Source organism: Sinocyclocheilus rhinocerous, unplaced genomic scaffold (genome assembly GCF_001515625.1).
Source record: "Sinocyclocheilus rhinocerous isolate Xijiao unplaced genomic scaffold, SAMN03320098_v1.1 scaffold300, whole genome shotgun sequence".
Classification (NCBI taxonomy): Eukaryota; Metazoa; Chordata; class Actinopteri; order Cypriniformes; family Cyprinidae; genus Sinocyclocheilus; species Sinocyclocheilus rhinocerous.
In genome coordinates, this window is record NW_015654065.1 from 752650 (window position 1) to 779127 (window position 26478).

The 26478-nt window shown below is 36.9% G+C and overlaps 4 protein-coding genes across 4 annotated transcripts in view; 2 read left to right on the forward strand and 2 right to left on the reverse strand.

Annotated features, from left to right (window-relative positions):
• Positions 1 to 7614, reverse strand: part of LOC107716858 (protein dopey-1-like) — a 25143-nt gene extending 17529 nt beyond the window's left edge. Inside the window, 8 exon segments of the mRNA XM_016523465.1 lie at positions 1811 to 1920; positions 3606 to 3705; positions 3966 to 4064; positions 4190 to 4379; positions 5146 to 5316; positions 5396 to 5577; positions 5670 to 5862; positions 7270 to 7614. Coding sequence (XP_016378951.1) covers positions 1811 to 1920; positions 3606 to 3705; positions 3966 to 4064; positions 4190 to 4379; positions 5146 to 5316; positions 5396 to 5577; positions 5670 to 5807 — 990 coding nt within the window. The 5' untranslated portion in view covers positions 5808 to 5862; positions 7270 to 7614.
• Positions 7615 to 9475: 1861 nt separating this feature from the next.
• pnrc2 (proline-rich nuclear receptor coactivator 2) lies at positions 9476 to 12809 on the reverse strand. Its single transcript, XM_016523464.1, has 3 exons — positions 12644 to 12809; positions 11916 to 12130; positions 9476 to 11745 (listed from the first exon to the last, which is right to left on the reverse strand). The coding sequence occupies exon 3, from the start codon at positions 11722 to 11724 to the stop codon at positions 11263 to 11265; it is 462 nt and encodes a 153-aa protein (XP_016378950.1). The 5' UTR covers positions 11725 to 11745; positions 11916 to 12130; positions 12644 to 12809; the 3' UTR covers positions 9476 to 11262.
• A 3294-nt stretch (positions 12810 to 16103) lies between these two features.
• cnr2 (cannabinoid receptor 2) lies at positions 16104 to 19327 on the forward strand. Its single transcript, XM_016523404.1, has 3 exons — positions 16104 to 16127; positions 17408 to 17510; positions 18264 to 19327. Exons 2-3 carry the CDS (start codon positions 17429 to 17431, stop codon positions 19325 to 19327), a joined length of 1146 nt encoding a protein of 381 aa, XP_016378890.1. The 5' UTR covers positions 16104 to 16127; positions 17408 to 17428.
• Positions 19328 to 21560: 2233 nt separating this feature from the next.
• Positions 21561 to 26478, forward strand: part of akirin1 (akirin 1) — a 15393-nt gene continuing 10475 nt past the window's right edge. The window contains exon 1 of the mRNA XM_016523466.1: positions 21561 to 21946. Within this exon, the coding sequence (XP_016378952.1) occupies positions 21742 to 21946 (205 nt within the window). The 5' untranslated portion in view covers positions 21561 to 21741. The remainder of the gene's footprint in view (positions 21947 to 26478) is intronic.

The window sequence follows — 26478 nt, forward strand, 5'->3', positions numbered from 1 at the left end:
TTATTTTTTATCAAATCTGAGAGCTCTCTGACCCTCCCATAGACAGCACTGCAACTGCAATGTTCCCAGGTCCAGAAACGTATCAAGGAATTCGTTAAAATAGTCCATGTGACATCAGTGGTTCAACTGTAATTTCTGCCATTTTGGAGAGTACCCCAGAATGTAATCAACGTTGTTTACGTTCAGCATGCGCACGCTGTCTACTGAACGTAAACAACGCTGTTTACGTTGATTACGTTCTGGGGTACTCTCCAAAATGGCGGAAGACGGTAACTCGGGTAGAAGAATTGTTGAATAAATTATGTTATTATTGTTTTCTTTATGCACAAAAAGTATTCTCGTTGGTCAGAGAGCTCTGAGATTTTATCAAAAATATCTTGATTTGTGTTCCGAAAGATGAATGAAGGTCTTAGGGGTTTGGAACGACATGAGGGTGAGTAATTAATGACAGAATTTTCATTTTTGGGTGAACTAACCCTTTAAAACAATTTTTAGCTGGTGAAAATACTAGTGTTCTAATATTTTTTGCAACCACTGTATAACAAGATCTATAACATGCATTTAAAAAATGTAACAAGTCTAAATGTAACAAAAGTACCAAAGATAGATTCCTCTGCAGTACCCTTGAGAAAAAAAGTTATCTCCATTATACTGTGAATGCCTGTGCAAGTGTGTGTGTTTCAGCTCTTTAGGGATTTCACACTTGGTCTAACGCATGGCTGCACAGACAGAAGAACAGACGGTCCCTGCAATAACCTACTTCCCAAACAAGCGAGATCCAACAAGTGGCCCAAACCAGATGGCACGCAATCAAACAATTCCCCCTCCAATAAAACAAGAGAGGAAAATGCCAAAAACAAAACTCCCCCTGCTGAAGCCCCAAACTCAACCCCAGGGGTAGCAGGACGGTTTAAACGCATGGCACTGAGCAGCTCTGTCTGTGCCTGCACTGGGACCAGTGTCTCACTGCCAGCTAAACCATGCATGTAGACCACATGAAGAGAAGTGAAGACTCACAGAGTGGCTTATTGACAAAATGTGTGCATGCACCTGTGTGCCACTGCAGACATAACAAAAACGGTTTGATTTTACAACAAAAGGAAACTCAAAAAAGAGAACTTTTGAAGTTTCTTCACTGCTTTTGATTTCTCTGTGTCTAGAAAAATATTTGTTTAGAGTACTGTGATCACCAGGGATTTCTGATGTCCCATTGATGCTCAGAGCCCAAAACAACAAAAAGAGCCACATCTATCCTTTTTAATTTAAAGGTCCCCTGAAATGCTTAGAAACACGCAGCGTTACTCTGTGTTGACGTCATTTTAACTGAAACAGGAAGACAGGGCGGGACATATCAAGCAGCCCCGCCCCTTTTTAAAATAGCCAATAGCGTTCGTTTATATCACAGCTTGGGCTAGAGCCGTTCAGAGCCGTTGAGCTCCGTAAAGCCGCATTTGACAGGGTATGCCAGCCACAATCTCATCCATATTGCTATAAAATATAGCATGCTGTGTAGAATTCAAATAGCTCCGATACATTTTGTGGTCTGCGCCGATTTTGGCGGAAGTGACGAACTGCAAGCTTTGAATGCTTATATCTTCTAATTGCGAATTTTGTCACTGTTTTGGAGCACACTGCCTTATAGATAACCTTAAGACTAACATATTCATACTAACACCCAAAAAACTTTAATTTTGATTTCATGGGGACTTTCAAATTTGGATCGCATCCCTAATGCTACATTCAAAAAATGGGTGAAACTCTCACTGTTTGTACTTTATACGCTGCTTTGAACTTCTAGGTTTTTCCTTACCTGAACAAGCATGTCCTTGGAGTAAGTGTTAAAGTAGTGTGTGACGTGCTCTTCTGGATTACTGAGTCGGGTGCTGCGAGGGCCTGCTTGCACACCATTGTTATCGAAGCCTGAAAACACCACCAAGCACACAATTTGCACACTGACATGAGTACAAAGATGTTCAATTTTTGTAATCATTTTTGTTGACTTACAGAGATACAAGGAAATAAATGAGGACGTGTTTATGAAAATATGATAACAGGCTATTTGTAGACATATAAACTTACCGCAATATTCATCCACAGCATATTGACAGCAAGTAAGAGACAAAATAAGGTCAACCAAAAAAAAATTTCAGCAAATTTTAGTTGTTTCTATCAAGTTGTCAAATTAAGTACGGCATGCACTGCAACTAGTTAGTTGTAATTGTTTATTGACTGTCTTTAAAGGGGTGCTATTATGCTTTTTCACTTTTTCAACTTTAGTTAGTCTGTAATGTTGCTGTTTGAGCATAAAAAAGATCTGCAAAGTTACAAAGCTCAAAGTCCACTTCAAAAGGAGAAATTTTATTTAACAGAATTCACTTTTCAAAAACTACAACGAACGACTCGTTTGGACTACAACGCATATTTTCCGGGATTTGTGATATCACAAATATTGACGAATGGGACGAGACCTGGTTGAGCTGCACTAGAGAAGGCAACGAGTGTTATCACTATGTCGGAGACACGCTAGCTTTCCCAAGGCAGACGAACTTAGAGTGGTTACAATCATCCGGGTTTAAATCGCGCTCAAATTGATTTGATTTTGACGCAATATTTACACTGAAGCTCGCAGGCGGCTATGGTAAGGGGCATGACATTTCCCGACCAGGCGCCGAGTGGTGCCAATCACACACTGGCCCAGCTAACCAATCACAGCACATTTCGTATTTCAGAAGGTGGGTCTTCATTTGATACAGGAACTATTCGAGCCGTTCATGCCAGACTGGGGAGAGAGGTGTTGTAATAATGTAAAATATGTGAAAAATCATGTGTTTTTTGAACAACCTAGTATGAGAGCCTGTTCTAGTACATCCCCAAAACAAAATCAAGACTTTGTAAAAGAGCATAATAGGACCCCTTTAATAAGCAAATATTTCATAATTGCTACTGTGCAAGTTTTCCAAAGAAATTTGTTTGTTTTCAGTGCTAATGGGCATTTCCATTCAAAAGTTTGGGGTCAGTAAGATCATTTTTAAAGAAATTAATATTTTTATTTTGCAAGGATGCATTAAATTGATAAAATATTAAAAACATTTACAACATAACAAAAGATTTATATTTTGAACTTTCTATTCATCAAAAAGTGTTCCACAAAAATATTAAGCAGCCCAACTGTTTTTAACCTTGATAATAATAAGAAATGTGACTTGAGCACCAAATCAGCATATTAGAATGATTTCTAAAGGATCATGTGACACTGAAGACTGGAGTAATGACTGCTTAAAAATTCTTCGCCATCACAGGACTAAATTACATTTTAAAATACATTAAAATATTATATAAAACAGTTATTTGTTATAATAATTAAAATATTATTCTTTTATTGTAATTTTGATCAAATAAAAGCATACTTGGTGAGCATAAGAGACTTCTTTCAAAAACATAAAAAAATATCTAATGGACCACAACTTCTGAACGGTAGTGTATCTGCTTGGATATATGCAAACACAAGCAAAACATGGCTAAGGAATGCCATATCATTGAAAGCTGGGACAAAAATAAAATGAATGGATGGCATACAGTTTGTGTGTGAAGTGTCAATATCTCACCCAGCAGCCAAGCATACAGTCTACGGTTCAGAGACATGTCTCTTCTTAGAACAACATGAAGTGCTGCAGACAGAATTCTGATCATGTCTGGACGTGTAGCCTGAAATGAACCACACAGTTACAGTATAATGTTAGTGTTTCATTTCTATGTGAAATACTTTAAACTAACATTTCTATTTTGTGACTAGTGTGAATAACTCATAATTCAAACCAAATCTACAAATATCTGTTTTAAAGATGGACAGGTAATATGCCACCTGAGAAGCAACAAAGATGGATCTCGGAGAGAACTTTAGGAAATGTTCCTAGCATTGGGACAAATAAAGGTGAAAGAAGTCTTAAATAAATCAGTATTGTTACCTGACTCATGTGGAAGGGAAAGCAGAACAGGATAAGATCCAGGGTGCTCCTCTGCACTAGCACACTAGAATCCTGTACAGATGTGCTGACTGCTTCCACCTGATAAAAACAATGATATAAACATGAAAAAAAACTCAGTGGCGGCCAACTGAACAATTTCTATATTTTGAATCATTCAATATTAAGGTCTGTTTTGCTTGCATTATGACTATTGATCAGTGTACCATCAGTTCTATGTCACTGCCAATGATGTACAGCTGGTCCTCCATGGATAGTTTTCTGTTAAGGTGCAGTAAGACGAAGGACACTCCAGGCAAGCGCACAGCAGGGCTGGTTAGGATGCTGCCCCACAGGGCACTGTAGAAGGCCGGCTGCTCCACAGCTGCTGCCACCTTTTCTAGCAGAGTATTGGTCCTTTGGACAACAGATGAAATAAGATTAAGATTAGAGATGCACAATATATCAGGAAACATATCAGTTGCCAGCTGATACTGGAGATTGTGTTTGTTCATCTGTATTTGTCGATATAGGATATATTTTTGCCATTAGATATTGCATTGCACTTGCTCATTTGCCTTATTAATACATTGAAATTTCCTTAATGTAACATTTATTTATTTATTTTTAAGTATATTTTAGAGTATTAGAATATACACTACTGTTCAAAGGTTTGAGGTCAGTAAGAATTCGTTTTTTGAAAGAAATTGTTTTATTCAGCAATGATGCATATTAATTTACCCAAAGTGAAAATAAACACTCTGAAAAAAATCTATTCTTTTGAACTTCTATTAATCAAAGAATCCTGGGGGGAAAAATCATCACCGTTTCCAACGTTTTTAACATTGATAATAATAAGAAATGTTTATTGGGAACCAAATCAGCATATTAAAATGATTTCTGAAAGATCACATGACAGGGATAACTGGAGTAACGGTTGCTGAAAATTCAGCTTTGCCATAACAATAAATTACATTTTAAAATATATTAAAACAGAAAACAGCATTTTAAATCGTAATAATTTTTTACTATATTACTGTTTTACTCCATATTTGTTCAAATAAATGCAGCCTTGAAGAGCATAAAAAAGAAGCATGAAAAACATTTTTAAAATGGCACGGGAGTGTACATATTAAGTAAATATGAAACTAGTACATTCTAGTTTAAAAACCTTTTAATTTACCTCTCATAATACTCTGAGCCCTCCTCCAGACCAGGCAGTACACCGGTCAGAAGTCCCTGCAGGCCTGGTTTAAGAGTCTTTCCCAAGGGCAGGTAGTAGGTCTCATATAACCCAAGTAATACTGGCTTCACAGACATTGCAGCATTGGATAGTAAAGGGAAGAGGCCAGAACTGAGGAGGAGGGTGAAAAGGAACATATTAGGCACTAAAAGTCACTGTAGCAGAAAAATCATTCTTGGACAATCTCTACCTATAAAGGAAAAGATCCTTCGCCAGGCGCTTTGGTCCAATGATCTTGAAGATGATTTCGTAGGTCTCCAGGGCCTTGCGGTGAACCCCGCTGGGCAGCGCCGGGTGGAGGCATTGAGCCAAACGCTTTCCAATAGTCAATTTCTTAGGCACAATTTGATACTTGCCATTGTTTTGCAAGACCTGTCCACAAAATACAGAAAAATAAGATCAGTAAAGCAACTGCCACATTTAGAGGAGCTTCTAAATGTGATCAAGGGGGTGTAGAAAAAGACCTTGTTGAGCTTCCCAAGTGCTGAGATCAGATCGGCCCATTCGCTGGAGTACTCAAAGTTTTTAAGGGCCTTATCTACCGCTGCCACATAGTTCCTGTATTTCGAGTCCCCGAGGAGTTCCAACTCCTCTGCATTCATCGTCCTACACAATGGGACTAAAAGCCAATTCCAAGGTCACGTACGAACATCACACCTTCAGTGTAAAGGAACAGAGAAAAAAAATGCACAAAGGTTAAAATCAATCAAAAGCAGTGTACTCAATGAGTAATATTGCAGCATAGATCACATGCTTGATAATGGAAAGAAAGAGCTCACACCCAGATTCCAGCATACTCAACATTAAAAGGATAGTTCACCCAAAAATTAACATCGTCATCATTTACTCATGTGGTTTCAAACCTGTATGAGTTTCAAAAGCAGTTATTTTGAATAAACCAATTGACGATAATCATTGACTTCAATAGTATTTTGTCAATACTATGGAAGTCAGTGGTTACCATCAACTGTTTGGTTACCAACATTAAAAATATCTTCCTTTTTGCTCAACAGAAGAAACTCATACAGGTTTGGAACAACTTGAGTGTGAGTAAATGATGCCAGAATATTCACTTTTGGGTGAGCTATCATTTTAAGCTTCACTGTGTGGAATATTTTTACACTCAACCAAACACAGCGGCCCTTTAGTGTTCAGAAGAGCTCACTGTCACTGGTGGAGACGCTGTGAGAGGCTGTTGAATTATTAACAGGTGTGACTCAGTTGCAGGTGAGCCACTTTAAAGCTATAAAGGGTAAAGATTAACAATAACAATAAAGCACTGACTAGGAAAAAAATTAATACTTCCATATTTTACTGCACTGTAATCTGCCGTTGTTATTTCCCATGTTATTCTTTCAAAAAACTACAATATAAATGAAAACAATGCATTAAATCGACAGTTCATCCAAAAACCATCACTTCCTCACCCTCATATTGTTCCAAACAATAGGAATAGCAATCTCAGTCATCATTCACTGTCATTTTCTACACTATGAAAATCAATGGTGACCAAGGCTGTAGTTCTGCTTAAATTTTCCTTTTGTGTTCTACTGAAGAAAAAGTCATACAGGTTTAGAAAACATGAGGGTGTACAGAATTTCTATTTGAGGATGAACTGTCCCTTAAAGATGCACCATAACAGCCCACAGGTTTTACTATAACCAAAACAAGATCATAATCATAAACATATTAATCTGAAGCCTTTTTAAATCTTCCACATTTTTTCAATTGAATTTAACTAAATTCAAAAATCCAACAAATTTGGCAGGCTGGTTGTCATTTCCCATGATCAGCTGATAGGGAACAAGGGACCATTATGTGATGAGAAGGCCCCCATGAGGTCCTACAAAGCGATTTGCCAGTGTGACAATGACGAATGAGTGGTTCATGGTAAACATATCTCCAAATCTTTCCACTCGGTACGACATCTCACACACACGGACAGAATAACCAACCAAACACGATCAAATGTCATGGACACACACTAACTGCTAAGCTACTGTAGGCTCGCTAAGAATAACGTTAGCGGATCCTCTCCAGTTAGCTGCTGCTGCTGCTGCTTACCGTTGTTAGTCGGACGGTGATTTTTTGAGAAGGTCTGAGCTGTGAGGGGCTGGCTGTTTTTGTTAATCTTGTGGGCAGATGGATGTATGGATGGATAGATGGGTGAATGGTTGAATGGATAGGTTGTGAACGATGTACGGTCAGATGCGACGTCGGTGGTGGGTATACTGACAGCAAGAAACGCTTTCCCGGATGCCGCTGGCGAGATCACATATCTGCTTTTAGTAAAGCCATTTGTTATACAGCAGCGTTAATGTTGACATCAGTCCAGGTAGCGTTGACACTGCGGATGAAACCATTTTTGATGAAAGTCTTTGACAGGTGAAACGCTTCGTTCTACGCATGCGCCAGCAGTTCCTGGTTAAACAAAAAATTACGGCACTCTTTCATAATAAAAGTTCCCGTGTTGCGCTGGAGTCAAACTCCGGAAATAATTTTTTTTACTGTCGATTTTCGATTTATGAGTAAAATAAGATCTGTAGTTAACATTACTGAAAGAGTTTCACGTTTTGTTCTACAATGTAAATTATACACATTCATTCAGCAAACGTTCATTTTGAATACAGTGCTTTTAAATGTGGACTACAAACTGAAGAGTTTGTATTGTAATATCTACTACTAACGTTACATTTAGCTAAAAAACAATCTCACTATTCAGGCTGTATTGAGTGGTTTGAATTCAATTTAAATTATTGAACGGTTGTTTCTTCAATGCTACGTCTGCATCATCTAAATCAGTAATGTAGCTATGCTGCCAGCTGATGGTGCTGTCGAAAACAAAACAGAAACCACTGCATTCGACGTTGCGCACTTTAAATTCCAAAGCGATGTTAAGCGAATTTTATTAAAATACGTTATTTACAAGCCATTTGCTTAAATAACCACAGGCTAAGAGTCAGGGATGAAGTGAACTTGCTGTAGGGATTACTTACTATCGCCCCCGGATTATTTGTAATTTTGTATTCTTTACAGTAGTTATAATAACGTTATTTACCCTTTGTCCTGTTGCTATCAGGGTAAATCAAATACTGCAGACTAACCACAGAATGTAAACAACAGAGAAAATATAATCACTGGCATTTGTAATTTACAATAGTTGAGTAAGGTTTTTTAATCATGCTCTCTAAAGCAAACATCACTTCTTAAAGTTTCCGGCCATACACCAACCATTCATTTCCTGCATTTCATTTATATGTTGTAATTTTTTCCATCTCTTAATTTTTGGTCTGACTTTAGTCTGTATTGACAGATATTTCACAAGTCATCTGCCTGTTTTGTTATATTGTAATAGTCATGCAATATAATTGTTTAAAAAGTACCTAAGCATATTCAAATCTTTCCAAAGAACTTAAACATTTTCTACAATTCTTAAAAATTGTTCTGTTAATGACATTTCATGGCGATAAACCACTGTTATAAAACATATCCAATGGGTGCTGCTGTCTACATGAGCAGACAAGAGTTCTTGTCCAAACAGATAATCAGTTTCATGGGCCACACAGTAAATAGTTTCAAAACTCTGGGCCGAAGTCCAATACACAGTGTCAAGTTGTGCTATGTGCCCTGCTGCTCGAACTGGCAGTAAGTGTTTAAGATTATTGGCAAAAACACGTATGTACATCAATAATATTTGTACATCAAAATAACTTATGTATTTGTAACCCTTCAAACAGCAATAAAGACTAACATCCATCCATTTTTAAATGTTAAACTCTTACAGATTAAAAACAGCACACACAAAGACAGTACTGGGGGGAAGGGAAGGGATTTTATTCTTTTTTAGACAACCAAATTAAACAATCTTTTAGTACATACCAATTCTTACCAAAAGGGCTTTCAGTTTCAATTTCAAGTGACACTTTCAAGGTTGGGATAAATTCACAGCCAATTGTTCAAGATAACCAAATTTAGGAAAAGGACTTTTACACATTCCATTAAAATAATTTACTTTTTACTTTAAAAGGTTAAAATATTATCTGGCATTCTGGAGGTAAAATGCAGCATCGCTGGCTTCAAACATTGGCCCGCGGAGGAAAGACCAATGACTTGGGGCAAATGCAACACTGCTTTATGGACTCTGGATAAAGGGTAAAATAATGAGGGTTATATCAATGCAAAAAAACAAATGTAAAAAAAAAAGTTCTATTTGCATAGGCAACTTGAAAACAAAATGTATAAAAGTCCCTTTCAATTTCAAAATATTTGTTTTTCCTTGTTTTGTTTTTTTTACTTGCACTTAAAGCTCGCTCTGCCCCTACATGGTGCATTATACAAAATAAAAATATGTGCAAGATCACTGGCAACAAATCACACAGTGCAGGGGTTGACGCACTATATGCAAAAAAGTTTTTTTTTTTTTTTAACAAAATATTCTTCAGCATTTTTTTAAAACAAGCCACATCCTTAGCGTGACTTTTACATTCAGTGTTATTACTAAAAATACTTTATCTGCAGGCTTCAAACATTCCTGCACAAATGTACAATATGCTACAACATTTTATACATTTCATTATTTACATGGCTCTATTACACATATCAAAACTCATTAGCTTTGTTTTGTCATCTTTAAGATAGCTATTAACATCACGTTCTGCGAGAGAGGTAGTTTCCACCACACTCATTACTAAGTGGGAAGGGGTGCTTCATCATATCCACAGTTGAAAGAGCAACATTGTCTGAAACTTTTGAACACAAATGAACAGCAGTGCAAGAATAACAACAAGTGAGAAAGGGCAGTGTGTGTGTGTATAATGTCGTCCGCCTGCCTTCTTATAAAACAAACAATGTAAACATGTCCTCACTGGACTTGCGCCCTATTTTTCAGTTCCCCTGTGCCATAATACACACATTTCATAACATAATGCTTGTATCAAAACAATCACAGAGCAAACAAGGCTATGAGACGAGACCACAGAAAACATCCGTCCTGTTCTCGCCTTATAACCCTCCTCCGCATATTTGCTCTGTGATCGTTCCAAAAGTACAGCAGAGTTAAAAGGGAAAAAAAAAGAAATGAATTCCAAAAATGATTTGTCAACCAAAACCTTGATATACGCTAATGCCTTACCCGATGATTTATGGCACTTGTAACCAGATCTGGTTAAGCAAGGGGGGTTCCAACAGAAAATTGCTGCTTTCTTAGCTTTGGTAAACATTAAAAATCACACTTAGTTATCTAAGCTAACACAAGGGATGCAAAAAGAAAGTTTAATGCTGCAATAGAGCTTGTGAACCTTAGAGAATTTCAACACCTATAGTGCAATGCGCACAGCGCCATTAAAAAAAAAAAAAGTACAGGTGTTGAAATCACAAGGTCCGTTGTGCCACCTCATTAGGCTTGAGGTTAGTCAAATGACCTATGTACACTTAAGCTTGTTCCCCTTAGTATTCTTTTCGCTTAGGTCTCCCTGCAGAACGAAGTCGAGTGGCTTTTACTTCCCAAAAAGCAAAATAAAAATAGATACCTGGAAATGCAGTATGCACTATAACGCTACAAATGCTGCTGTGCTTGGCACCAAGAGGTTTCTGACACTCCCTGCATGATTAAAACTCAAGCCGAGAGTATGCATCAAACCTCAGCAAGCGAAAAACAATGCAAGGAAATGGTGGGAATTTTGTCTACTCCTAGGCCTGGTTGAGAAGAAAAAACACACTGACTGTCTCAAACAGCCATCAAAAAAAGAACAAAACAAAACAGGAGCATAACAGAGCAATGAGTTATTAAGGAGGACATCCAGTTCATCATTTGTCATGGCATACGGCTTCACTAAAAGTTCTCGACCGCCCCTTAAGGCTACAGCGACGTAATAACTATTGGAGCGGTTTGCTTTTTAAAAAAAAAAAAGTTAGGTGATGAACATCAGGAGAAACATCTGCCTGCCAAATGGTCATCACCTTATTAAGACGCAAATCTATAAAAATATCTGTAAAATATATTACGCAGCTGGAGCATTAAAGAGGAGGGCGAGAAGAGAGCAACAGTGAGTGACCTTCTTAGGCCTGAACCTTCAGGAGGCTCTTTAACTCAAAGGTCATCATCTCACGATGATCGCAAGCGCCCATGGGAAGAGACACCCAGTGGCTCGGGGGCTTGGGTAGCACACTTGGGGATGGGGGCTCACTAAACTTGGCTCCAGCATAGTTCTGACCACACTGAGCTGACAAAAGTTTGTTCAGATGGGACATGGTTCCCTCCCAATTCTGATCATAAGGTGTGGCAAAACGAACTGAGGCATTTTTCTTGTCTACAGACTGCCACGCCTCAGGAGACCAAGGATAGCTGGTGCCCTTATCACCCCTGTGATGGCTGTGGTGATGGGGCACACCTAAGGCTCCTGAGGAGGCGGAATGCACCACTCCATTCTGGTCTCGACTTCTCTGCTTGCCCCTGCCAATCTGGTGGCTCTTCTTAGGCGCCGGGCTATCTGGAATGTTGTATCTCTCGCCACCTCCCATAGTGCTTTGATTGGATGTCACCTATCAGAAGACAAAGAACTTGTTTAATGAAAGAGAAATAAATGCATATTTGAATTACAAAAGCTAAAGGGTGCAAACTGGTTTAAAAACGGGCCTTGTTGCAGGCTGACAATAACAAAGGACTACGTGCAGCGCGTTCCGCCCATCCCCCACTCGCTTCCTCTGCTTACCTCTCTGTTGAAGAAAAGTTGAGTGCGTTCTCTTCACTTTTTAACTTCTCTTCACCAATCGGGCTCCAGGTCCTCGAAGTAGTTGATCTACTTCTCGCTGCACATCTATGTCCAGCAAGATCTGAAGTTTTCATGTGCCAATGAGCGTTGTTTTGTCGTGTAACCGAGCTGAACATGAATTCACCTCGGCGCACGGTGCTTTAGAAGCCGTGAATCTAACAAAGGAAACAACAATATAATGTTATTTCCTAAATGCTTTCGTTTTAAATTAAATTTAGTAACGCTTATTTTCTTCACGAATATTGCGTCATTAATTAAACTAGTTGTTAGTGTAAAACAATGAGTGAAAATAGCAAAAGTGAAAAATAAGTTAGGGTCAAACAAAAAAACGGTTGCATATAATTTGTAATTTAAGCAATGATACATTTAAACCTCGAATAGTACGAAATATTTTGTGAATATGGTATTACATAAACAACATCTAATCTTCCTCCATTGTGCTCAATGTCTTGACGGTTGTTATCCATTAAAAAAAGTACATTTTCAGTTAACTTGGTTCGGAATTGCAGGTCATTTCTATAATGTTTTACTAATAAACTTTTAAATGATAAAAACAATGGTATTAGGTCATGTTTTCTGGCCCCGTACCAAAACAAAGACTCTCTTACTCAACATGGCGTCAATACCGTCGACGACTCCCTATGTCTTTAACTCAATAGAAAACTTACCGACTTCCTCAGGCTTCGATGGAATAAGCCCTTCGTCTAGTCTGTCAGCTGTAGCTGTTAAAGGAGAAAATATTTCCCGATATGCGAATCTTTGTTCAAATCCGAGGTTACAGCGGAATGGTATTTGCCTCCTTCTCCAGTTTGTCTCCGTCTAACAACAAAATGGATCCTCAACAAAGCCTAAGTAGTTTGGGCTTGTGGTGTGCTGACCAATCAGGGAGCAGCAATGCCGACGTGTGACCAATAGGAGCGAAGAACACGCCTGTTGCCATCCTTTCTGCGTCACTGAGCTTTATACGTGTTTGTGGGGAATTTTGGTTTTTCCGCGTTACTGTAATAACTCGAAGGCATATAAAATGATCACATGGTTTCTTCCGGTTGGTTTAAGCTCAAAACGCAAACACAACCTACTAATAAATGTCCATGGCATAACATAACATCGAAAGGCACAACTGGTATACGTGTATGTGCCTTGTGTAAAATTCTGTTAGCAATGGAACAGGCTTTAAAAGTCCAAGTGGCTTATAAAAGTAAGACTTCTAGGATATTACTTTTAAGAAACACAAGTAGCAAGGACACATCTGATCTACTTGAGTAAACTTTAAGACAGTTTGTGGAAATTATTAAAGAACAGATCGGTGATCGAAGATCAAAGAGACGAAAAGAAAAGAATTATGAGTATGTCGACATGCTGTTAAATCCATCGTATATTAATAACCCAATAAAACATCATCACAGTCGGAGGAAAGGTGTGAGTGGGATACAGGAAATAGGCCTAGTTTGTCTTGAAAACCAAGAAGAAACGTGACATCCTTTAAGAAGTATCACACACCACATGCTGGCATGTGACAACATGTAGATAAAAACCTGTGAAGTGGTATCTACTGCCAATGACAATGGGAGGAAAAGTGTTTGAAAAGCTACAGATAAAGGTGTTGTTTTGGGGGTGTAGTATCTTCATAAATCAATGAATGGGCTTGGAGGAGGCATATGGGCCATTTGGTGTTCTTGAAGCAAAATGTCTACTTAGATTGTTTATGGCACTCTAACTCTGAGAATATTTTAAGTTGAACAGCTGTTAGAATACAGATAAACATTCCATTTATCAGACCAGATTTAAACCTTCTCTGCCTGTTAACCTGTTTCCAACCTTGTTTTATCTGAACAGCTCAAAATTAATTAAACGGAAACTATTTAAACTAGACTTATACCAGACACATATTTAACTTATGTTAGACATCTGTTGTTTGACATATTTTAAGATGTCATTTTATTTGTGTTTTATTTTGACACAAAACTAGGTTTTGAAGCATGAATTAAATGTTTCAGGTGAGTTACTACATTATCCAGACTTGAATTGTGATGTCCCATAAAACAGTTGTGACAATTCTGTTTAGAGAATGTTCATTCAAAAAATGAGCGAAAACAATTTAGAAAAACTGTAACTAACTTCTAAAAACTTTTACTGTTTGAAACGTTTGAAACTTTTCAATGTTTTTAATTACTATTTGTGACCCTGGACCACAAAACCAGTCTTAAGTCGCTTCTTTTATGCCAAAAATCATTTGGATATTAAGTAAAGATCATGTTCCATGAAGATATTTAGTAAATTTCCTCCTATAAATATATTAAAACTTAATTTTTTATTAGTAATATGCATTGCTAAGAACTTCATTTGGACAACTTTAAAGGCGATTTTCTCAATATTTAGATTTTTTTGCACCCTCAGATTCCAGATTTTCAAATAGTTGAATCTCGGCCAAATATTGTCCTATCCTAACAAACCATACATCAATGGAAAGCTTATTTATTCTTTCATATATATACATAGCTTTCAGATGATGTATAAATCTCAATTTCAGAAAAATTGACCCTTATGACTGGTTTTGTGGTCCAGGGTCACATTTATGATTGCTTTCTCATTTAAAATTCCCTAATCTGTAGATTAAATAGGCCTGCTCCTGCTTATCCCTTAAGTAAACCTGTTGCATAATGTAGTGCTTGTTTGCCTGTTTAATCAAAATCCGTATTTGGGGACGGAAGTGCACACCCTCTGGATGCAGCCTTGGTTTAGAGCTTTCCAGGGGGGCTTGGCCCATAAGTTTGCATCCTATGTTTGGAAACTAGGTTAGGTGGGAGGCTCTTGTCGGTCACACACGATTTGAGAAGAGGTCAAATGACCAAATTTGACAATGTTCTACATCTACATACACAAGAAGCAAAACATGCTTTTATGATTTTGTTACACCCAAAAGACAAATCTTGTGAAGTATATATTATGCATATCTATATTTTAAAGAGCTATATTATGCTATAGCCTATGTCAATGTATTTATAGATGAATAAATATACTATATAATAGATAGATAGATAGATAGATAGAAAGATGGATGCAAGCTTTCTACACATTATCAGACTTGGGCCAATTAGAAGTTCTTCACAAGCGCCACCTGTTGCTTAAAAATAGCACTACAGAGTTTGAGAAAATATTTTAAAGATATTACTGACTGACATATATTAATCTTTCCGTAGGTCTGGATATTGATGACAGGAAGATATAAATTTTTCAGTATGTATGGATATTGTTGGATTACACTCGTCCAAGAATAAAGCATATTTCAATAAAACATATTTCTTTATTCATTAGCCTACTAATGAATGTATGTTACTGGGAGCTCAAAATGCTAAAAACTCAAAAGCCTTGTTTTTTACAGTTCCTCACAAAAATCACTTCTCAGCCAAACCCTTTCAGAGAATAAGCAATTACAGGGATGAAAATGTATTAAAAATTGGGGACAGCTGCAGTGAGAGGTAACCGATATTTCCCTCCACCATCTGCTCTCCATAACAAATGTAAATTTGTGAAATAGGTCAGCAACAAGATGAGGAAGATGTGCTAAAGAGAATTGTTTCACCAATTTTTTACACTATTGTCATCTTGTGGTGATGAGACATTTACAGAACTTTTAAGAACATTGAGACACAAAGAGGTGGCATGGAGCTAACACGCTTTGGGATGAATATGTGGGAGAATAAAAACTTTTCTTGTAAGGAAAGGATTAATAAAATGATTGTGGACTGAGGGACGAACATCATGAGGAAGCTTGTGGTAAAGAGAAATGTTTCAGCATTTATTATGCGTATGTCATCTTGTGGAGATGAGACACAGAAAGGTTCCTCTTTGAGTGTGAGTTTTCATCTCAGAGAAAAACAGCTTTGGTACTTTCCATCTGTTGCTTTTCTTTCCCCAATAATGTGTCCTCGTTACTTCAGTCTCTTTAATCACCTGCATCTCTGCTCATTAAAAAAGAATACAGCACAGTTTGTGCTATAACAGTGTAATACTGAAATTTTGGTTCTCTCTTTCTCTCACGGGATGGGGGGCGTTGGTGGTGTATGCTCTGGTGTTGAAATCAGAGGCTTGAGATTTGTGAAAGACAGTATCTGCCAACAGCAGACAATTACCAACAGCAAAAAAACGCAGGTAAGAACCAATTCATTTGATCAATATGTATACTATGCTAAAATCCTGTGTGAACTGAAACAACTCTAATGGGTAGAATAATGAACAGCAGTTTTTTCTTGCCTTATTTGTAAGACATATATTATAGTTTGTTATTAATTGTCAAGTATGTTATTATGAACTTCTTATATTTCACTTGTGAGTGTGAGAGAGCTTTAACTTGAGGACGTTTTTGTGAATTTTACACTTTATTGCATACGTATGTTTAAGTTTTCAGATAACAGCTTCTGAAAGCAAAACTCTTTTGTACAGTCCTTTGTCTTATTATGTTCCGTTCAAATCAACTGGCACTTTTTTACAAAACACATTTTTCTATGACCCTCAAAAAGCCACCAAAGCTGAAAATGGTTAGGAAAAATACGTGAGGAAGGAATTTTGGGAGGAACCAAGACTCTGAGGGGAAAGACCTATTAGAGAAGTGGCTTTAAACAAAAAAAAATCCAGTATTTACTGAAATTTTAACAACACTGAGACACACAGAGATAGCATGGAGCTAATACGCCTTGGATATGCAGGAGGATAAAAAGAATGATATTAGTGCTTCTTGTAAGGCAAGGATCGTGGAAGGAGGGAACAATGAAAAATAACCTCTAGTGAGGCTGTTTAATTGAGCTACTTACCTAACCGAGCAGTATTTATTCTATACTAGATAAAAGAGTGTGTCTGTTTCCTGGACTTTGCTTGTAACACAATTACATATAGAAAAAAATCCTTAATCTTGCTTAATCTTTTCTGTGCGTTTTTTTTCTCTCTCTCTAGTGGATACTAGTGAAAATACAAAAAAATTTTCAATCCTTCTCTTGTAATAATCTTGTGTCATCTTTTGCCCAGCAGGGGGCGTTATCTAACTTTAACTAATCTATTGAACAGCTTTAGGTCAGTCACCAGTAGTTTATATTCAAAAATGACTAGAATAGACCTGTGGGACAAACGGATTATTTCATATTAAGGATAACATCACCTCTCTTCTAAATCTAAGCCATGCAGTCTGCAGAATAATGCAGTTTTATTTATAGAATGCATTAGCCTAATAAAAGTTTGCTTGGAGACATGTTTGACTTTAAATGAGTTTTGTGAGTGTGGTTTATCCCTCTTAATCATGTCATATTCAGAATTTCTAATTCAAACATCTTTTTTCTTCTTCATGTCTCTATTGGCAGTAGTCACATGAGGCACATGAATAAACGTGTCTGCGTTTTTTTTTCTCTCTTTTTTTACCATTTGTCATTTATTTTTAACAGACCATTTCTGTCCTGGGGAAAATGGAGACAGAATTGGAACAAGATCAAGAAGCTACCACTGCGCTTTATTTCAATGAAAGTACACCAAACATTACAACCACAGGTATTATTTCTCATAAAGATTTTCTATGGCCTGTTTGTGACCATGACATGTCTTTTCAAGTTTTGTTGTGATGATTTTACTAGTTTTCAAATGTAAACATAAAAAAATAAAACAATAAATAAAATAAAAATAACACTATACCTTGCAAAAGTTTTGTAAGATTTATTTAAAACTAAACCAGTTCTTTTATTCCGCAAAAAAAACATTGATCAAAAGTGAAAGCAAAGACTATTACATTTTTATAAAAAATAAAATAAATAATCTATTTCAAATAAATGCTGTTTCATCAAAGAATTCCGAGACAAATGTATCACAGTTTCCACAAAAAAGCAGTTAAGCAGTTTTCATTGATACTTGATAACTGTTTTCATTGGTAATAATAAGAAAGATTTCTCACTGGAGGAATGGCTGCTGAAAATTTAGCTCCATCACAAGAATAAATTACATTTTGAAATATATTAGAATAGTTATTTTAAATTTTTATAATATTTCACAATATTACTACTGTTTTACTGTACTTTTGATCAGATAAATGCAACCTTTTTGAGCATTCCTTTTAAAAACATTAAAAAACATACTGACTCCAAACTTTTGAATAGTATTTAAAAAAAAAAAAAAATAATAATTTTAGTTAAAATATCAATTAAAAACATGAAAATATTTTAAATATTATTAGAAGTTATATTAAAATGTTCACCCTAAAATATGATTAAAGTGATTATTTTGAATCATTTTGATCCTGTACTGTTACAGATGCAAACTTGTGCAACAGCCCACAGTGTTACATGGTCCTGACCTCACCTGAGAAGAAAGCTATTGGCACAATCTGCTTGCTAGCCGGCCCTCTGACGTTCCTGGAGAACATTTTGGTCCTGTTGGTCATTGCAAGCTCCGCCACTCTGCGCAGACGTCCATCGTACCTGTTCATCAGCAGCTTGGCACTGGCCGACACCTTTGCCAGCTGTTTCTTCACCATCAGTTTTCTAGATTTCCATCTTTATAGTCAGAGCGACGGCCCTAATATCTATCTGTTCAAGCTGGGTGGCGTCACAATGGCGTTCACGGGCTCTGTGGGAAGCCTGTTGCTGACAGCGCTGGACCGTTATCTCTGCATCTACCAGGCTTCCAATTACAAGGTGCTACTGACACACACTAGAGCCAAGCTGGCTATTGTATTATTATGGTGTGTAACGATTGTAATTTCATTTCTTCCTCTGATGGGTTGGAGGTGCACCACCAAGTTTGATCCTCCTTGCTCCCATCTCTTCCCTTATGTGGATCATCACTACCTGGCCTTCTGGACGGGCCTACAACTTGTGGTGCTCTTTCTTATCATAGTGGCTTATGTTCTCATCCTGTGGAAAGCAAACCGCCATGAAACTGCTATGGGTGGACCAAAGTCGGGGAGGCAGAGCGTGAAAGGACAGGCTCGAATGCGAATGGACATTCAGCTTGCACGTACCTTCAGTCTGATCCTCCTAATCCTTGCTGTTTGTTGGCTGCCTGTCCTGTCCTTTATGATGGTGGATGTCACAGTGACCCTTACGAACAAACAACAGCGAATGTTCGCTTTCTGTAGCACGCTCTGTCTGGTTAACTCGTGCGTAAACCCGCTTCTATACGCTCTACGCTGCAAAGAGCTGAGAGGAGAAGGGTGTGCATTGTTAGCATGTTGCAAAGCATGCAGGGAACGTACTTTGGGAAACGCTCAGGGCCAAAGAAATGAAAATGCTTCTGGCATTAGCAAAAAGAGCAAAGATCAGGCTGTTAGTGATAGTAACCCAGATACTATTTCTGAAAGCGTAGACAAGCAGTAAAACAGCATTTAAATATTATTTAAAGTCCTATTCATATGAATGATTTGCCAACTTTTAATCCATTTTAAATATTTCACAAAATGTAGTTCTTCAGGATTATATTTTAGGTTAGCATTAATTGCATGAATACTATAGATGTATATGTTTTTTGTAGGTTTCCAGAAAATGATGTTTTGTGATAAGAATACAGGATATCAAATAAACAGCAGTAAAAATGTGGGAAATATGAAAATAACAAATGAAGAAGGTTTGCATACTAACAAGAACTTATAAGAACTTTAACACATTGGATTTTACTGCTTGAATTTTACTCTTTGTAAATTGTAATTTCTATATATTTAGAAGGAGAATGTGAAGACTTAATTTTACACTTTAAGAAAGACATTAGCTATTAGCTATTATTTTGTAAACAGGATGCGCCAAAAACGATTTGAAAGTGTATTTTAAAAGTATCTAAAATATTTGGTTTTTTAGGAACATACAATAGGTCTATTGTGAATAGGTGGCTATGTGATCAGCTGTCCATGTAAACTGCTGTTTCTCTAAGCACCTTTCTACAGTGAAATAAAACCTATAAACACACTCAGAACAACTGACTCAACTGCTACATTTTGACCCAAGCGTAAAAGACGCCAAAACATATATAGATTACACTGTGAAAATTGATGACTGCTACTTTAGAAAATTTTTTTGCTTCACCTTTTCAGTAGATTGTACATTATGCTGTATTTTTACTATATTATGAAGAGTAACTGTTATGATACACTAAGTATATTCTTATATGTTGGAAAAAGCACTATGAATGCAAAATGCTATGTAATTGTTGTTATATTAACTTCTTATCTTGTATTAACTTCAATTTGATGAGAAGTTTTGCTGCATTATTGTATGTTAAGCCAAGTACTATATAAAATGCTGTATGCCATAACTATAAAAATGTACTGCTACATTGTTTAAGAAATGCATACTTACACTTTACTCTAATTCATTGTCATCAATAAAAACACATTTTGCTGGATAACAACCTTCAGTTTATTTAAACAGCATTGTTTGAGGAGCTCTATATTGTTTTAGACATATTTATGAAAATTGCATTAATATATATATATATATATATATATATATGTCTCAATTAGGCCTACATTATGTTTTACATTTTATATTATTTTCATTGGATTGGGTCAAAATTGACAAAAATTGGTATATGATAGTGTGTGATATTCATATGGAGTCAAAAGTGTGCAATAACCCCACACTGTGTGTCTCTACAAAACATGTAGGTGGTGAAGAGACAGTAAAGAAATGATTCCTTGTGAGTTGAAAGACTGCTTTGAAAGCTAACACAAACAAACATCAACATGCAAATCCTTCAGAAGAATGGCCATTGGCCAAATAAACTATTGCACTCAATAAATGTTGATCAGAGTCATATGACTGTTAGGCACCAATCAGGATTAAGCTGTTGGAGGAGTGGGCATTTGAGATCAAAGCTTCTCAAATTAAAGGTTTTGTTTCTAAGAGTTATGAAATACTGATCTACAAGGAGTTTCGGTGAATTGAAAGAGTTCAGTGTGCATGTAAATATACTGTAATTAATTACAGTTAATTAAGAAAAAATTATTTGAAAAAAAATTGAAAAAAGCTAATATTATAAAATGCTTATTATACAGTATTAATACAAAATGTTACATTTATTATATATAATGTATTCATATGATATATTTAGCTATTTAATAGATACACATAAGGTAGATAATGATCCTATATGGAAACTTAATGTTAATATTATGTTAATTTATAGTAAAAGTATTTTATATTCAAACAGCCTGCACATAAACGTCGGTGCAAGAGGCCCGTTTATACAGGAAAAGTGAAACAATGGCAAGCATAAACCTGAGTAAGTATAACTATCACTTTCATTATTTATAATCGTTGTGATTTGATTTGGACCAACACATCACTGGAAACTATGTTAAAAAAGAGGGCATCAGTATAGACCTGTAATCACAGGTTGGGACGATTATTACTGTAGTAGATTTATTAATAAATAAACATTTTTTTAACATATGTCTTATATTTATGCACTATGATTTGCATCGCGTGAATGTTTTTGTTGCTTAGTAACAAATGAAATATGATTTAATGTTACTGGGTGAAAAAACAAACCTGTTTATAATATGAACCCCCCTCTCTGCGAATGGTACAGTCCTCGGCTGTGCCGTTTTAGCATTTTCGCTACAAATCTGGCACTTGCTGTTTAAACCGGTGTGCGATCAGAGAAGCCACCGAGATCCTGCGAAGCTCAATAAAACCCCCGAAAAAGTCGATTTAGAAAGAGAATTCGACGTGTTTTAATATCGAAAAGGTGTTGTTTTACCGTTGGTTTTGTTTATTGTTTTATTAAATCAGCGATCATGGCTTGTGGCGCGACGTTGAAGCGATCTATGGAGTTTGAGGCCCTTCTCAGCCCGCAGTCCCCCAAGCGGAGGAGGTGCAATCCTCTACCGGGGACTCCGACTACTCCTTCCCCGCAGAGGTGCAGTCTTCGCCCGTCAACAGAGAGCCCGGCACACTCGATGTCGCCCCAGTCTATGGGTGGAGAACACAGGCTAACTCCAGGTGAGAAGAACGCTTGATTCTCGCCATTTAACGTCGGTTTGTTTGACATGGAGGAGGGGAATGGGGTTTAATCTCAGCTAACCAGCTAATTTAGTGGGTATTTGAATTTCGACAGTCCGTTAATTTCATTCCCCCTTAAACTGTTATGCGTAACGATTTGAATGTGTAAGGGTGCTTCTTGATGTAGTAGTGGGCTTGGGCTGTAGTTAATTTATTATGCAGTTTGGATGAATAGCTGTTTTGAGCTCGGCTAGCTACGTTAGGCTGAAAGCGGCCGCTAATACAGACTAGCTGACACACAGAGCTTCATTTAACTCCCATGGCTTACTGTGAATACACACACACACAGTCATCGACCATTACTGCCGAAAACAATACACATGATAAAGTCTTTAGACAAACGCTTAGCTCTGGCCTGTATGGTTAACGTTTATCTCTGCGTTCAGCCAGTTAGTTTATCAGCAGGATTGAACCAGTATGTCCAAACAAAGAGGAAAGGTGGGTATGTGCGCGAGGGTGCAATAGCATTATTTCAATTTGATTGAACAGTATTTTTTAAAAACATAAGTGTTCATTTTGTGTGTGTAAAAGAAGTTAGGCAAATATACGCCAACTAATAATTTGATATTTAACATAGCTAATTTCTTGAATGTCGTGTGTTTTATCTTATTATAGCCTGTAATACTTTTACTGCTTTGTGAAATTTATGGACCCTTGACGAACCCGCCCAAATCCTGCTGTTTAGCGCTTGTAAAACAGTCACAGCTTTTATCACGTTTAAGACGCCACAATGAGTAGATTAGTAAAGTATGGGTGAAATGAATAACTGGTAAAGTTAGAGGCAAACACTTGCGCTTTGCTCTTGCACTCTACCATAATCGATCATTTCTTAAATGTAGGTGCTGAGGATCAGCTCTCATATCAGTAGGATTTGGATTGGTAATATAGCAAATTGTTGTTTTAGTTTAATTGATTTTTCAGATTCCCATTCCATTAGCAATTGTTCTAGTATGTTGGAGGAAATATTTGCTAAAAGAATTTAAATACTTTGAGCCGAACATGATAAAAGTAATCACTTGTGATTCAGTGAGTGATTCAGATTTAAGGCCTGTTCACACCAAAACAAATTTGGTGCGATTAAATATGTTTCGGACCAGCACAAACATTTACATGTCATCAAATCCATTTTTATTAACAGAGAACTTCTGATTCTTTTCCATCACAATGCAAAGAACTCTCGCCAACCAATAAGATCTTTGCTTTTTGTTACATGACCAGAGCAGAACTATAGGTGCATTCACACCATGTCTTAATGATGAGATTCCGACGACTTAAAATAAAAATCGTTCACGTACTTGTAGAACTCATAATTATGAGAATTACTATTTTCTGGGAGCTCTGACTTGTGCCACTTTACCACCATACCACCTGACCGCTGCTGCAGATTCATTTGTGACCTGATTGTGGCATTGGTAGGGTTTCCATAGAAATACATAATTCTGAGTCCAAGGATGTAAACAGCTCTAAGTAGAATGTCAGAATGTCGAATGATTAAAAACCATAGCAGAAAATTAAAATTCAAAACTAATGTTTGACTTTCTTCTCTGTGATAAGTGAATTAGAAACAAAGTTGCTGCGTTGTTTACCGGGGTAACCACTGTATTTAAGTTTATCTGTAAGCCGAAGCTACTTTTCTTTCTTATTGGTCGTGAACGGACAAATCAAATGTGAAAATGGGGCCAAATTTTTGTGCAAAACATTTGTGTTGGTGTGAACAGACCTTAATTCATTAATCACTCTGATTCATGTTTTTACTGCTTATTTCCCCTTGTACCCCAAGTAGGGATATGCCGGTATCAAATTTTCATGTTGCGATTAATTGCTAATGCTTTTATTATGGTATACGGTATTATCACGATATTGAAATTAAGTTTAAAAAAAAAAGTGCTGTCATAATACAGTATAACAGGTTTAATAACTTTTTTCTTATAACAAAAATAACTGAACATTTAAATGCAATAAAGCAATACAGAAAAATGTATAAAGTTAAAAGTTTTACACAGATTAAAGTTATTACCGTGATATATCACATTACCGAATACCGGCACAAGTCTAACCCCAAGCATGAGATTTTTTTTGTTTTTATATATATTTTTTTAGGATTATCAAAATGGTATTGTAGTAACCTGTGTGAATACATTAAGCAGGCTAATGGGATGTTAGTATGCTAATTTAGCTGGCGAATCTGTTATTGGTATTCTGAGATGGCAAAATAATTGGTTAGCGACATGAATTATCATTTACATGGTTCTGTTTTTCAGTTAGCTCACAAGAAATGATTGTTCATTCAGTTTTGTTTTCATAATGTGATTTGTGACGCATAATTGTTAAATTAGTATATATGACATGCATCATAGTGTGAGTTTTGTAGGATTTCTATTCAGGTGCCATATAGAGTACCCAGTTTATGTTCCTTTAGCCAGTGCAATTGCTATGGTGTCCTAGCAGGGATAGTATCTTGCATGACACTGGCTAGACAAACATTGTGAAACATTTTTAGAGAGCTTATTCTCTGTTCCCAAGCCCGCCCATCAGTGCCTGATTGAAATGGCAAGGAATGTAACTGCCCTTAGAGCCCACTTTGGTGTTTGAAAGTCTTGCCTTTGTGAAACCAAATGCCCCCTATTGTTTTCATAGAACAACCCTCATTAACATCCTCATTTAGGTTTATGTCTCTAGACGGGCAAATATGAATACCATCCATTTATGTCCTCGATCTACAGCTCGCGGGTTCTCTCTTATGAGCCAGTGTCTTGATATTTCAAGCCATGTCTGAGGTTGCTTCATCCTGTTTGTGCTGTTCTAACATCTAACATTCAAACACGAAAGCCTTTTGCTTACTAATAACTAACGTGATCGTCGAAGCGAACGTGAAGCGAATCAAGCTCCCCGCAGGAACACACCCTGGGCTTGAACTAGGGCTGGGCAAAAAATTTTTATTTTTCGATTAATCATTTTTTTAAATGACGTTGATTCGATATCGATTCTCAAAAGCCGCGAATCGATCTTTTCCTGTATTTATTTCAGCACACTAGGCGCCATGACTTCAGCAATGAATGAATGGCGGATGGCGCGGCACACTGTTTTTTTTTTTCTACACACATACTAAAGCGCAGATGATGCTTGCGGTGTTTTCAGCTTCTGCCGTCTCACTATATGATGATATGAACACGAATGTCATCTCCAGCTGCTCTCGTGACTCTCGATGTCTTAGGCCTAATTGAACGGGTAATCAAATGTAAATGAACACTGCATAGTTTTCAGTGTATGTATTGGTAGATTAATGCTTATTAAAGCTATAACGTTATTCGGATTAAGAGCAGATTTGCATTTTGATGGCCCAAGCGCCAGTCTGCCACTTTAAGACAATATATTGACACGCATCGGATTTTCTCCCAACTGTTCTCCTCCACTTAAGACATAAACTGTGTTTAAGTAAATACTCTCCAAGCCGGCCATTTTGACATTTTTGTGTGTATTTGATCGATTGGACATGCGCCCGAAGCTCAAAGTGTAATTTGTTTGTCCGTTTTGGAGCGTGCCGCGCGCACACATTTCAGCCTGAGGAACAGCGTCTCGTGTGCGGATTGTGCTTTCAATGTTTTATTATCAAACATGTCCCGCAATTTAGCAACAGTAAAGACGGCATCTTGGATTGTGCTTTCAACATTTTATTATCAAACATGTCCCGCAATTTAGCGACAGTAAAGACAGCATCTTACAACGATCACCGATTGATCTGATTCTGACGTTAAGTTTGGGTTTTAAGGAGGAACGAATGCGCACCGCTGTGAAGGGAAAGTTGCACAATACGAAACGCAGCTAGTTTTTAATAGCTTTACCTCATGTCTTCTTTTGTATAATCCTTAGAAGCCAAAATCGAAATAAAAAAATTAAATTAGCTTAAAACAGCCACAGGCCTAAAGTGTAAGCAGATGTTTGAATGTTTAGTTCTCTCTTCTATCATAATTAAACAGGGCTTTCATGTAGCGCGTGCTGAAGCTCCTCCGCGTGAGCACGATCTCGCTTCTGAATTGCGAATAGCAAAAATGCATCATGGAAAATGTTTGAAAAACAGCTGGCGACTCTGGTGAGATAGAATTTGCAAGATAATGTATATATAGCAATAATAAATGTATGTGTGTTTTATTAATTTCTCCAGTACCGATAGCAGAACCGTTAACGTCAGAGCTTATCGATACTCCGGTCTTTCATAATTTAGCCCCGGACCGATTAAATACCGGGTTTCGGTACCCATCCCTACTTCTGAATAACATTGCTAACCTTTGAAGAGTCAGTCTGTTGAATTTCAAGAGTGTGTGTAGTGTATATAGTAAGTACCAGAAATGATATTTAAATAAGTGCATATAATGCCTTAATTTTCAAACTAGGAGATAAAAAATTTAAGGTAAAAAAAAAAAGCAAGCAGTTTAAAAAAACAGTAAATAGTAAAATAGAAAGAAAGAAAAGAA